The sequence below is a fragment of the Vanellus vanellus genome (genome assembly GCF_965231255.1).
Source record: "Vanellus vanellus genome assembly, chromosome: 3".
Taxonomy (NCBI): domain Eukaryota; kingdom Metazoa; phylum Chordata; class Aves; order Charadriiformes; family Charadriidae; genus Vanellus; species Vanellus vanellus.
The window spans coordinates 95,436,577-95,449,721 of NC_138907.1; the positions used below are offsets into that span (position 1 = coordinate 95,436,577).

The following is a 13,145-nucleotide window of genomic DNA, read 5'->3' on the forward strand; positions in this document are numbered from 1 at the left end:
GGTCTGTGTTCTGGATCCGCAATGATTTGGTAATCTAGCAAAGTTTTTATTCCAAACTGAAGCGTGAAGGATGCCTCAAGCATATAAGCAGGTGAAGTTCACCTGGATTACTCTCCAAAACCCAGGTGGCTAAATTGTACCGAAGTGGCACCTCCACCACTTCAGAGCGTTGCTGTTCCTGACCCTAAAGAAGACTCTGTTGCAAGCGCATTGGCCTTTTAACGCACACCAGTGGATGTATCGATGATGCACTGCTTTAGTAACAAATCAGTATCAAGCTGAAACTTCTCTCACTCTATCCTAAATGATTTAGATGAAAAGAATGGAAAAGATCTGGAAGCCCTGGATTATTGCAGCACTTTGTTCAGAGTAACACACAGAAAGCAGTGGAATGAAGCTGTAGCAAGTTGTATTTCATAGTCATTAGAAAAACAACCATGCTCTCAGAACACTACTGCCTTAGAAAAAAAAAACCAAACTAATGCAACATGCAGGTGTGACAGAAATAATTTTCTCTGGGTGTTGCACAGTATTAAAATGCAGGTTACAGCTATGCTGTCATGTAAGTTGGGACGTACCACCACTTCGTAACACAAGCATAGCACCATCACCCACACGTCAAAAGCTACCTTGGATTGTTACGGCTTCACGCTCGTTTCAGCTGAAGTGCCTGCAAAGCTGGCTAATTCCCACGACCTAAGTCTCCAAGTTAAAGTCTGGAATACCGCCGTTTGCAGACCTGCCTGAGAAGAGGCGGTAAGTGGACACGCACCGCTCTGCTCAAGTACTGCCACTCCTTCCCCTGCGCACGGGGCGCAGAGAGGAATGGGGCACTACCCTCACCTATTTCAGATGAGGCACAGGCATTAGCGGTGAATGTGCCGGTATTTGAGCCCAAAATAGTTTTGCAGTTTTCTGAAATGGTAACTACACATTCACAAAGGATTCACTCCATCCACTGTACTTATGTCCAGTTTTAAGAGGTTATCTTTCACCTGTGCAAATTATTTGAAATATTAAAATCAAAAAGCTGATTCCGCAAGAACTCCCTGAATTTCTGCTGCAGCCAGAAGCGAAACACAGCTAGCTAACCATAGAAATCAACATAAAATTACAATTAAAATATTAAATTAGACTTCCTGAAGCTGATGGAAGGACCTTGCATGCAAAAAGTCAGATTGTTAACCAAAGATGTTTTTATAAAATAAACCTTTTATTACATTGTATTACCTGCTCTACTTTTTAACCTATTCATAATTCTCAGTTCTTATTGATTTCTTTTATTGTCCTAATTTTGACAGTCTTGGGTTTCCTTGCTGGGCTACATCTTTGAAGCGTATATTCAGCTAGGGGATGGGGATGGCCCGGGTATTTGGATTCCTGTTCTTCCCCCCTCTCCTTTGGATGACTTTAAAATTTCATTTCAGTTTTTTACATTAATATGTTTCCCAGTTAACTAACAACATTATAATAATAAATGATAAAAAGCATGGATTCTAACCACTTTGTCCTCCTTTGGGAAAGCATCCAAGGAAGCAGAATAAAAAGAGAAAAGAAAAAAAGAAGAGAAGAAGAATAAAATAGGCAAGTATTAATAGACAAATTTCAAAGAAATGCAATTCTAATAACTCTCTACAAAGAGATAAAAACATAAAATTTCCAAAAAAAAGAGCTTTAAATAAAAAGATTACGTTACTGCATATGTAGAAAACATGCTTTCCCACTCTAATCCACAGAAGCATAAACAATATAACAAACAAAAGGCAAGTTACAAATGAATGGACATTTTTCCATGTCTGTGAATTGAAACAGTTGGTGAAAAAAAACTTAAAATATATTCAATTTTTTCTCTGAGAAAAGATAAGCTGTATCACATGCACTCTAATTAATAGCATAACACAACATATAGCAGTAAATTATATTTTCATAGACTTGCTCTAATGACACCACCTGCAGGTGATGCAATGTAATGCATCTATTTATATTAAAATGAATATATGAAAAATTCTGTCCAATACTACTACATAATTTTTTCGGAATGTGAATTTAGTTTAATGGACTCACATCAGGGCTATGGAAAACTTCCAAAATAATGATGAAATGAGTATTTTTCTCAGGGTTATTTTTTTGTTGTTGTTTTCATGACATTTCAGAAGCCCTATTCCGTGTATGTTTAGCTTAAAGAAAGTGAAAAGACCATATAGTAGTTCTGTTGCGAACATGCTTATCTGCTATAAAATTCGTGACCACTGTTAACTGAATTTACACTGATACAAAGAGCATTGATGCATTTCCCTTTCAAAAGACTGGCACCTTAAGGCCATATGAGAAAGTTAGCTCATCTCATGACAGATAATAAAATTATTCATGCAGTGAAAGGATATTTGTAAAATGCTTTATAACATACCATAGTACTGGATGATCAGCCCAAAAGCATCACTGGATAATGGTCTTGCAGATGTAAATCCTACCACTCATGTACAAGTGAGTAGCCAGTTCCTTGTAAGGGACTGACCGAGCAGAGGGTATTCCCAGATACCCTTCAAGTTTTGTGGACAGCTGCTGCAGCTTACTGCGTGCGGATCAGAGGGAGAAAGTTTTACCTCGCCTGCCCGACAGCAGCACATCTAATCCAGATTAATCTATACTTTTACTTTTAAAATAAATTAAAAATACATTCACATCACGCTCTCATTGTGGCAAGAAAAGCGGTTGGGTTGTTTCCTATATCAAAAAATCAACTGATTTTACGTAAGAAAAACCTATGAACGCAGATGAAAAACTCTATAAAAAAGAAATCTAAAATGAAATAAGAGTTCAATACAAATTTCTCAATGTGGAGTTTTACCTGAGCAAAAGGCGTTTTTCTTCCATTCTACGCAAAACGCATATGTTTTCCTAAAGCCATCACTCAGTAAAGCTATACACTATGTATTTTATTTTAATTAACTCTGTGATTTCTAAGTATCCTCACAATCATTAAATACATCATTCTTCTTTATACACACCTCATGACAAAGTGATAAATGAAGCACCTAAGAAAAATGAAGCATGAAATGCCAAACTTAAGGTCAACAATCTGCAGCGTGACAATGTCAAGGAGGCTTTTTCTTAAGAGTACACATCAGAAGACTTACATTGTTTGATCGCAGAGAGACACGACCTCCACATCGAGCACAAAACTTGGTCCGGCAATAAGAGCATAAATGGCCACAACCATCTGCAAACTTTGTTTTATGACAGATTCCACATGTTGGAGCATCATCCTTGTGCTCTCCCTGGTAACGGCGGGCTTCTTCCCCTATCTTTCTTACTTGCTCTTTATAGCTCTCAAATTGTTGATGCAACCGCCTGCATAGATGAGAAAAAAGTTTATATAGCAAAAATAGGAGGAAATACTACTACTGTCTATTTCTTTCTTTCAATTTATAACTCTACCTACTATTCTTGGCATGTTCACAATAATAAATGTACCTCATATCAAATACACACTGCCCGTGGAAGTCTGTATAGGAGAATCTAAAGGACAGAAATAACAGGCATATGTATTCCTATCAGGTTTACTTCAAAGCTTGTGAGAAAATCATTTCATTTGACGAGAAATTGACCCAAATATAAAAAGATGGCAAAAAACACATGGTCTTAAATAGAAATATCTACCATGTACAGAATAAAAGCAGAAATATAACTGCCTGAGCAAATTTGCATTGCTTTTTAATCAACATTATTTATACAGCAGGCGTAATAAAAAATATACGAAGCAATCTTCAGTCACAGTGTCACCATTCTGTTTTCAAAATCCAAATTACTAACACGTATAACTTCAAGATTTCAAAACGTGCTCTACAATCACACTGGCCCTACAAGAATCTGAGAACAATTTTCTGTGTCAAATCTCTACATTAACAGTCCATTGTACTCTGTCTTGTTAAGTACGAGGGACTACTTGGTTTGCTGTCCCTCTTACAGCCATTTCTTCCAGCTTAGCTGTAGCAGTATATAGAAGTATTAGCGGGCATATAGATTCCTAAGATGAAGACTGGCGTTCGAAGAAGCCGCACTTCTCCTCCGACTGCCCCAGATAACAACCAGCCTGACACCATGCCCACCAACTGGTTAAGCGTCCTGCTACCCAAAAGGCCCAGCTTCCAATCATGAGGTCAGGGAAGAGAGTTCACCCCTCTAGTCTTCACTGCCCCTTCTATAAATCGGGAATAATAATAATTAAATCACGGAATCACGGAATTTTCAGAGTTGGAAGGGACCTCTAGAGATCATCTAGTCCAACTCCCCTGCTAAAGCAGGATTGCCTAAATATTAGTGATAAAAACTTTCTTATCATTATGAGATTATCTTTGAGGATAAACATGTTCTCCTGATGGTGTCTATGAGATTTTCTTGGCAAAGATGAAGTTCCAGAAGGGAACCGGCTCACAGCCCAGGCACTTCCAAAAGGGGCAATCCAGCTCCTCTCCTGCTCCTGGCTGCATGCTGGTACTGCTCCTTAAGCACTGATTTTGACATTCGCCAGATCCCTTTCAGTGAGCTAACCCCTGAACCTGAACTAACAGAAAATTAATTCCCCCACAAAAAATAAAATAACATAAAATAACATAAAATAACATAACATAAAATAACATAAAATAACATAAAATATGAAAAAATACAAAAAAATACAAAAAAATAACAAAAAATAAAATAACATAATATAAAATAACAAATAAAATAAAATAAAAATAAAATAAAAATGCATCATTTTGCTTTCTAAACCACTCCGCACTAAGCAGGGCACTGGAGACCTGGGAGGAAGGCAGGACATGAGCTCCTGAAGCCAGAAATGAAAAGGACCAGTAAAGGGCAGGATCACCCTTTTTGCAGCAAAGAGCAACAAGCTCAGCTGCCATGAAGCTCAATTTACCCCATCCTGAAGCCTAATTTGCAAGGATCGTATTTCAGCTGTGACCTATCTTACTACTCATCAAATCATACAAGAAATAAAGATTTCTGTAGGTGCACCAGGACAGCACTGCAACCTCTGACCTTTCTTTTCCTGAGCTTGAGCAAAGACCCCAGACAGCCTGAGGGGGAGAGTCCAGCAGGGCACATTTAACAACCCCGTCTTTTCACCACGCTCTGCGGAACCCACAGGCTTTTCACCCACATTTCCAGATGTTGCTTCAAATCCACATCCCCCCGGATAACATTAAAAAAGCCAAGAACGGCTAAATAGATCACTATTTGGAACAGGGAATCTTGAGTTTAATAAATGATAACAGTAGGTGTGTTGTAGGTAAAGGTCTTGATGATATCCCTCCTTAATTAGCATTGAGACTCACACCATTTAACCAATGTATTTCTACTGAGACGATTCTGTGTTTCTACGGGATTTTGTGTGTGCACGTGTGTGTGGTGGACTTCTTTTACGATGTAAGTAATCAGTGTTATTTGTATGAAATACTGCTTTGGTGAAGTGGATATTTTTACTTTAAGATCATATTCAAGCCCATAAAATGATAATTCAACATAAATAACAAGAATTGTGGTAAAATACCCATATTCCATTTGGACAGGAATATCACTGCACGTAACTACATAAATCGACCAACTCTCATACTAAAAACAGCGACTTTATATGGGCACATTCTATGGCGGATGCAGCAATAGCAAAACCTAAGAAGCCAAATAATCTATTCTCCCTCACTACAAATGTGATGCATTATACTTAATGCTTTATGCTAATGAAAAACTTGGCGGGAGCAGCAAAGGTTTTTTTGTTGTTGTTTTATTTTTATTTTTTACTTACCTGCTTAAAAAATCTTTGCAGTATTGAGTGAAATGAAAAAAAGTAGGTCAAAAGAATTAGGCAAAATACCGGAAAAACTTAATACCTTTGGCCACATTATTGGATTACACGTATGATTTAACGTATCTTACCCAGCTGCTCACTTATAATGCATAAAAACAACCGAAGACATTCAGAAATTTGTATAATAACCAGCTTAAAGAATGCAATTAAATAATGGAGAGGTCTGTAGGTAAATTTCTTATTACATCAAATATTCTATTAAAAAATGGAACCATGGAAATTAAATTCAGTTCTCCTCCACTATAGCAAGACTAAAAGCTCTGGCTCATCACTAACGTGGAAAGGGAAGATAACAGCAAGCACTGCCCCTCTTCCAGTTGTTTTCCAATTAGACAGTCTACATCTGATTTTTTTTTTTTTTTCAATCTCATATGAAGCTTAGGAAGCGTATTAATACAACGTTTTGCCCTTCGGTGTGCACCAAGGGACAGATAAACACACCAGCAACTAGGCAAAACTTAAGTGAGAGGAGATTTTAGGTGTTTATAAATACTTATCACTTATAATTTCTTACTTTCCGCCTCAGTGTAACACCCTTTTTACCAAGAAGGGTTCAAACCCAAGTTTTTCTCTTGCATGTCATACCCCGCATTACTGAAGAAATCCTAACATTTTGCCTGCAGCAGGAATGGAATTGGAGAAAATGGTTGCAGAATTCACAGAGCAGAAAGATTCTTACCCAGCCCATGGCAGGTCTGGTTCAATTACTTCTTTTGCAAGGCTTTAACCGCCTTTCCCGCCTTTTTGAGGAACGACAGGATCTCTGCATCTCGGGCTATATCTCATTCTATAACGGCGGCAACAAATCCTTCTCAACAGTTTTGCCTTATACAGAAGTATTATTTGCCTCATACAAAGTATATTAAGTATTAAGCAAGAACTGAAATACAGATGGATATTTTTCAAGTCTGCTCCTTAACTTCCAGGCTATAGAGCACGTTTTCATCAGATGCAAGGAAAATCTAAGTGTATTAACTATTTCTTAATGTCGACAAACACCTAAAGGTTAGGTTAAAGATTTAATAAGAGCATATGATATAACACCTTGGTGGATCCTTGAGGCAGATATCAATGCAATCGCCTCTGAAAGAAAAAGCAAGCAAGCTACTATGTAAGAGGAATATATACATATATCCACACCATTTTTCATAACGCACCCCAAAATTCATCTAGCTCTACTACTGAGGTCAATGGCATAGCCCAAAAGGGGAGTTTTCCTCACCCACACAGCCTCAAAAAATGAAGGGAAAAAAAATAAACCAAAGGATTAGAACAAAAAATAGAGGAAACTATTCCAGGACTTAACACTAGACACATATAAATCAGACTGAAGAAGTTTCATAGAAATTTTCTTTCAAAAGTGAGAAATGCAGGAGGCAGGAGATGGCCAGAGGGAGCAATGCACTGCAAGTACACTCTTCTTACAGTCTCCATGCACATCAGGACACAAGGATGAAATCTAATTCATTCCGATTTTATAGTACCTATTAACAAGTAATTGCTACAATCACCTTTCAGATGTGTTCTGTAACAACACACTAAAAATACAGTAAAATTCAGTAGCTAGTTTTAAAATGTTGACTAGAAAAAAATCTACCGAATGTTCTTATTAAAAATTAGTATTTATGTTTGAAATCGGTATCTTTAACAGATTTCCTTGAGCTTATTTTACAACAGAAAAAACCCCTCTCGAGTGGAAAAAAAATCTTTCAGGGATACTATTGTGTAAAAACTTCTTGTTTCTTGGTTGTTTGGCTGGTTGGTTGGTTGTTTTGGTGTATTTTTGTGGTGGTGACTTTAGAAGACAGTACATAAAAGTTAATGACCATTCTTGTTGCTCAGTTTAAATGTCCTTTGACTTGAAATGGTTTGATCCCACCTTAAAGAAAATGCATTTATTTATCTGTTCCTTAAGGTGTGATCCTTTAATCCACATATCTATCAGCAGCTGTTGCATAAGAAAATAAGTAAGAACTATTACACACAAAATTTGAAATAATTAGAAAAATATCCCTCCAGGTCTAGATGTAAGAAAACATTAAAATTCTCATAAGTTTACATACTTACATATTTTACATATTTAATATTGCATCATTAATATTTTTAATATTTACATTTTAATATTGCTGAACTAGTAGTCCCATAATTTTTGTTCCGTATCACTCTAGCCACATTTCCTGCTTAATGGTGCTACCTTTTTTAACATACTGTCTCAACGCAATAAAACTTCGGATACAAGCAAGAGCACCTCTTTATAACATTTACGCGTGAAAAGTCATCCTTTGCTAGAAACACAGAAGTGCCGGTGCCTTTTGAACTGTTCACATCACCGGCAGCATCATCCGATGGCCCAAGATTTCAGTACTGCTCCACCTTTTGTTATGTAGTAAACTTACCTACCAAGCAGGAAAGACCTCTCCACACATAGGATTAAAACCATTCTCCTCTTCATGGAGAAACAATAGAAAAATATCTACAAATGCAACAATACATTTGAGAACATAGCACAGAGAAGTGGAGAAACTTGAAGGTTAAGCTTCCTCTAACAGCACCGCTCAACAAAACAGCCGCATCTGTGCAAGCTGGCTCTGCTGGTGAGGGTGACTGTCACACAGGTGACATCTATGTGTATGACCAAAAAAAGATCATGCAACGGGTGAATCTTTGGGCACATCAGACCTCATATGACTGAAAAAAAAAAAATCTTCTGTTGCTAAAATTCTGGAAGAGTCTGAGCCGCTCGGAGAGGCACATCAACCTCAGGACCTTACCACACAGACATGGGAGACCGGTACCACCACCGCTAGTGCAAGATAAAAAACAATATGCAGTTTTCATGTGGACAGTGAAAAGACTTAACCCGTTCACTTTAACAGTATACGTATACCTCAAGATATGCTGAGGTTTCTAGGCCTTTTTTTTTCCCCCAAGAAAATATGGTGGGTTCCTCTCCCCTTTTTCTTCAAAGGCATTTCACAAAAAAACCTGCTTTAGCTATGCGTCATACATGTGCCACCTTTTCATTTGAATATTCAGTATTTTACATTGACGGTGTAAACTAGTAAAAAAATCAGATAGGCAATTCGGCAAAGTTTTACTCATGTCTTCATGTAATTATTAAAAACGGTAAGCCTTGGAGGATGCTCATGTGATAAGCGCCTTGCATACCTTAAACTTTTCAGGCAGCTCGCTGATATCATTAGGAGGACCGGCAATGGTCATCATTGAGGTAATCTATAAAATTGACTGATCAGAAAGTGGTATATCAAACCACATAGAAGTTACCATTTATGTTGTTGGGTTCTTTTGAGCTGGCCCAAGATGTATATTTATATTCTGCAATCATCTCCACTAAGCAGATATTAAAATTACAATCCAAGAATGTAATTTTTTATTAACAGACTATGTTATTGCTTTTTTGCTGTTTTACTTGAAATTCCTATAGTGTATACCTATCAGAAATATTTGGACATACACACTTAAGATTAAAAAGTGACAAAATTGTACACTTTCATATTTATGCTCTGTCTGCACACATTTTCTAAAAATGACAAAGATTCGAGTCACCTTTATGCACAGTTACATTATTTTTTAATGTAGTATGAAACTATATTTTTTACTTACTTAAAAATCCAGCAGATGGCACTACAGATTGCATCATCACTCTCCCAGTTCAACTCAAATGATTCAATATCTTGGACTCTTAAACACCTGATTTAACATTATAAAAATATTATGCCCTGTCATGAGTTCATGTTAGCAGAAAAAGTGCCACCTTCTAAGTGACGTAGCCTTAAATACCTATCCACCAGCATCTATCGCGTGTATGAATAAAGCTTAGTAAAATGCAGTACTTTGCCCAAGTTCTGTTCTTAGCATTTTTTTTTATGATGAATAAAACAAAAAAAAAATATTCAAGAATATAGACATATTTGCTGGTTACTTCATGCATCATCACATCACATATAAACCTGTTATTAAAATTTATACCCTCTGCACAAGTAGGACAAATTAAGGTTGAATAGTAAATAAACATATCTAAGTGTTCCAGCTCCTGAGTGCTTGACCTAGCAATGTTAATGTGTTAGCATATCTGAAGTCCGGGGTATTTTTGAATGTTTGGGGTGTGCTGCTTTTTAGCATGGATGATCCCTGGTTTGGTTGTTTTATGAAGGTCAAATAACTGCTGAATATAGTCATATCGCAAAATATTGTACTTCCAAGTGAATTTGGATGTTATGTTAATATTCCTTTATTATTGCTATTGCTGTACTTTTTTATTCAGTGTGAACTGCCATTTTAAGAACAGAGTATAGCATTTGTCTGTAAAAAACGCTCACCGAAGGCAGGCAAGACATGGATCTGTGTAAGTTGTGAAACAAGTAGGAACTTGATTAATGAACTAATCTTTAGATCAAAAAAGGCCACGTTTGTGTAAGAGTAGGACAAGCATTAATCAAAGGACTGCAAATGGAAGAGTTAACGGCCTCCATGTCTTGAGTGTGTTGGGTTTTCTCCTCCACAAACTGACTGCTTCTATCCCCTTTGCTGTTACCTACTGTCCGTCTTTCTCACTTTTCTGTGACTTCACTTGCCACCCATTTCCCTATTCACATTTCCTGTAGGTCTCATCTCTCCCTCCGAGCCTTTTTTTTTAATAAATATATGACAATAATTATTATACATGGCATACATTATAGCATGTTCTATATCCTATAATTAAAACAATAAATATTCCTCAAAATCTCAGATTTTGCCTGGCCTGAAGGTTTCTTCATTCTCCTCTGGTCATTTAACACACAACTATGGATCAACTCTACCATTCTCTCAACTCGGTCTTCACCTGCCGCCCATGACATTTTTCACTTCACCAGCAATCACCCGAATCCTGCTGGGCCTCAGCCCTTTCTCCTCCACACGCCAAGATCTCGTCTTCCTCCCAGTTTTATTGGCACAAACACAAATTTGACCATGCTTGTAACTCACAGGTCTGTCTCTCTACCTCACATTTGTCTCCTTCTGTCCAAACCAAAGTGTTTGGCATAGATTACTGGCTCCCCTCGTGTGGGACCTGTACGTCAAACTCCATAAACTGAAACAGAGATCTCCTTGTACCTCCAGCAAACCTTAACCACCACCTCTATTTATCTTGCTGCTCAGGACCAATGACTACTGTGCCACAGTGGACTCACACCTATTTAGACCTTCACTTCAAAATGCTATATGAGCCGCAGAGATTAATTTTGCAAATTAAAAAAAAAAAAAAACCACAACACCAAAGTTTAGCTAATTTCATATCCGTCCAGCTAAAACATTCAGCTATCATCAGCTCATCCCTCAAATCCTTTTCTCGCCAGTGCAAGCCTGTCCTGCTGATAGTCTAATCACAATCCTGCAACACATGTAATTTAATTTATTTTACCTCTCTCTTTGTATTCCTCTGATGAGCCCCCTTTTCTACTGCATAAAACATAAATGGCTTATCTTCACCTTCAAAGACTCTCACAGCCTATTTCCTCCTTGCCTATCATTTCTCATTCGGTACTGAGACACTCTGCTCAAGGTAAACTTTCAAGCAAGAATCTTTATGGTTTTCCCCTTGTTGCCCCTAACGTGGGAGTATTAGCGATACCACCGTCCCATTATCCTCCTTCAAACTCTCCTCTGCCTTGATGCCTACAAAGATCTGGACAAAAATTAGGTTACTGGTATGTTAAAACTTTTACTTATCAGGCCAGAAAATACAGACTCCCCTGTCTTCTATTATTTTATTATTTGCTTAATACTTACGAAGCAGGCTGCCCCTGTGGCAAAGACTGCCTTTTTTTCCAAGTCCATAAAAACCATCACTCAGAAGGTTATAGTCCATGACAAGTGCTTCCAGGCAATACGGTAATACAAATCTCCCAACGTGATTCAGAAATTCATGAAGTTACTTTTTTATTTCTTTTAATCATTTCATGATTCTAGTCGTTTATGTTTTGGTTTCCGACCCTGAGGCAATATACTCATACTTTTCTCCACATCCATGAGGGACATAGTGTTTTTAATGAACATTGGTATTTTCCTACATGCCCACGACGCCAGGAACCAGGAGCAGCATAACGGTACAGCATTTCATTATGAGACTCGTGATAAAGTTCAGACTTGGCCAAGACGAAGGTTTCACTTATAGACCTCACAGGAGAATTCAGACCCTGCCACCACCACTGGAATTAAAAGTTATTCACAGGTAACACATACTTTTGCCCTCTGTACAAGTTATCTTAATTCCAATTCCCTTATATAACCTCTTATCAAGTGCATACTACCCGGCAGCATCCTAACAAGTCTGTACAGGTTGAGGCAAAGAAGTCCCACACCTTGGTTAGAAAGTCCCCCTCCTCATCACATCAGAGCAGAGGCACACCAGCAAAGTGGTGTGGACTTCGGCTTTATTCACAGAATCACAGAATCACAGAATCACAGAATCACAGAATTATCAGAGTTGGAAGGGACCTCTAGAGATCATCTAGTCCAACTCTCCTGCTAAAGCAGGATTGCCTAGAGCACATTACTCAGGACTGCATCCAGGCGGGTCTTGAAAATCTCCAGGGAAGGGGACTCCACAACCTCCCTGGGCAGCCTGCTCCAGTGCTCTGTCACCCGAACCGTAAAGAACTGTTTCCGTGTATTTGAACGGAACTTCCTGTGTTCTAACTTGTGCCCATTGCCCCTCGTCCTGTCACTTGGAACCAATGGAAAGAGCCTGGCTCCATCCTTCTTCAACCCACCCTTTAGATACTTGTATGCCATAATCAGGTCTCCCCTCAGCCTTCTCTTCTCCAGGCTAAAGAGTCCCAGCTCTCTCAGCCTTTCCTCATAAGGGAGGTGCTCCAAGCCCTTAACCAACTTAGTTGCCCTTCGCTGGACTCGCTCCAGCAGTTCCCTGTCCCTCTTGAACTGGGGAGCCCAAAACTGGACACAGTATTCCAGTTGTGGCCTCACCAGTGCAGAGTAGAGGGGGAGAATGACCTCCCTCGACCTACTGGCCACACTCTTCCCTATGCAGCCCAGGATTCCATTGGCCTTTTTGGCGACAAGGGCACATTGCTGGGCCATGGATAATTTACTGTCTACCACAACCCCCAGATCCTTCTCCTCCAAGCTATCTCCCAGCAGGTCAGCCCCTAACCTGTACTGGTGCCTAGCATTCTTCCTCCCCAGGTGCAGGACCTTGCACTTGGTTTTGTTGAACCTCATTAGGTTCTTCTCTGCCCAGCTCTCCAGCCTGTCCAGG

The 13,145-nt window shown here is 38.6% G+C and overlaps 1 protein-coding gene across 5 annotated transcripts in view; it reads right to left on the bottom strand.

Annotated features, from left to right (window-relative positions):
- The window catches only part of RIMS1 (regulating synaptic membrane exocytosis 1), a gene marked incomplete at both ends in the record, with an annotated part of 345,938 nt that overhangs the window by 220,563 nt on the left and 112,230 nt on the right, over positions 1-13,145 (bottom strand). For all 5 annotated transcript variants that reach the window (XM_082481666.1, XM_082481688.1, XM_082481677.1 and 2 more), the window contains one exon: positions 3,138-3,351. In XM_082481666.1, the coding sequence (XP_082337792.1) occupies positions 3,138-3,351 (214 nt within the window). The remainder of the gene's footprint in view (positions 1-3,137; positions 3,352-13,145) is intronic.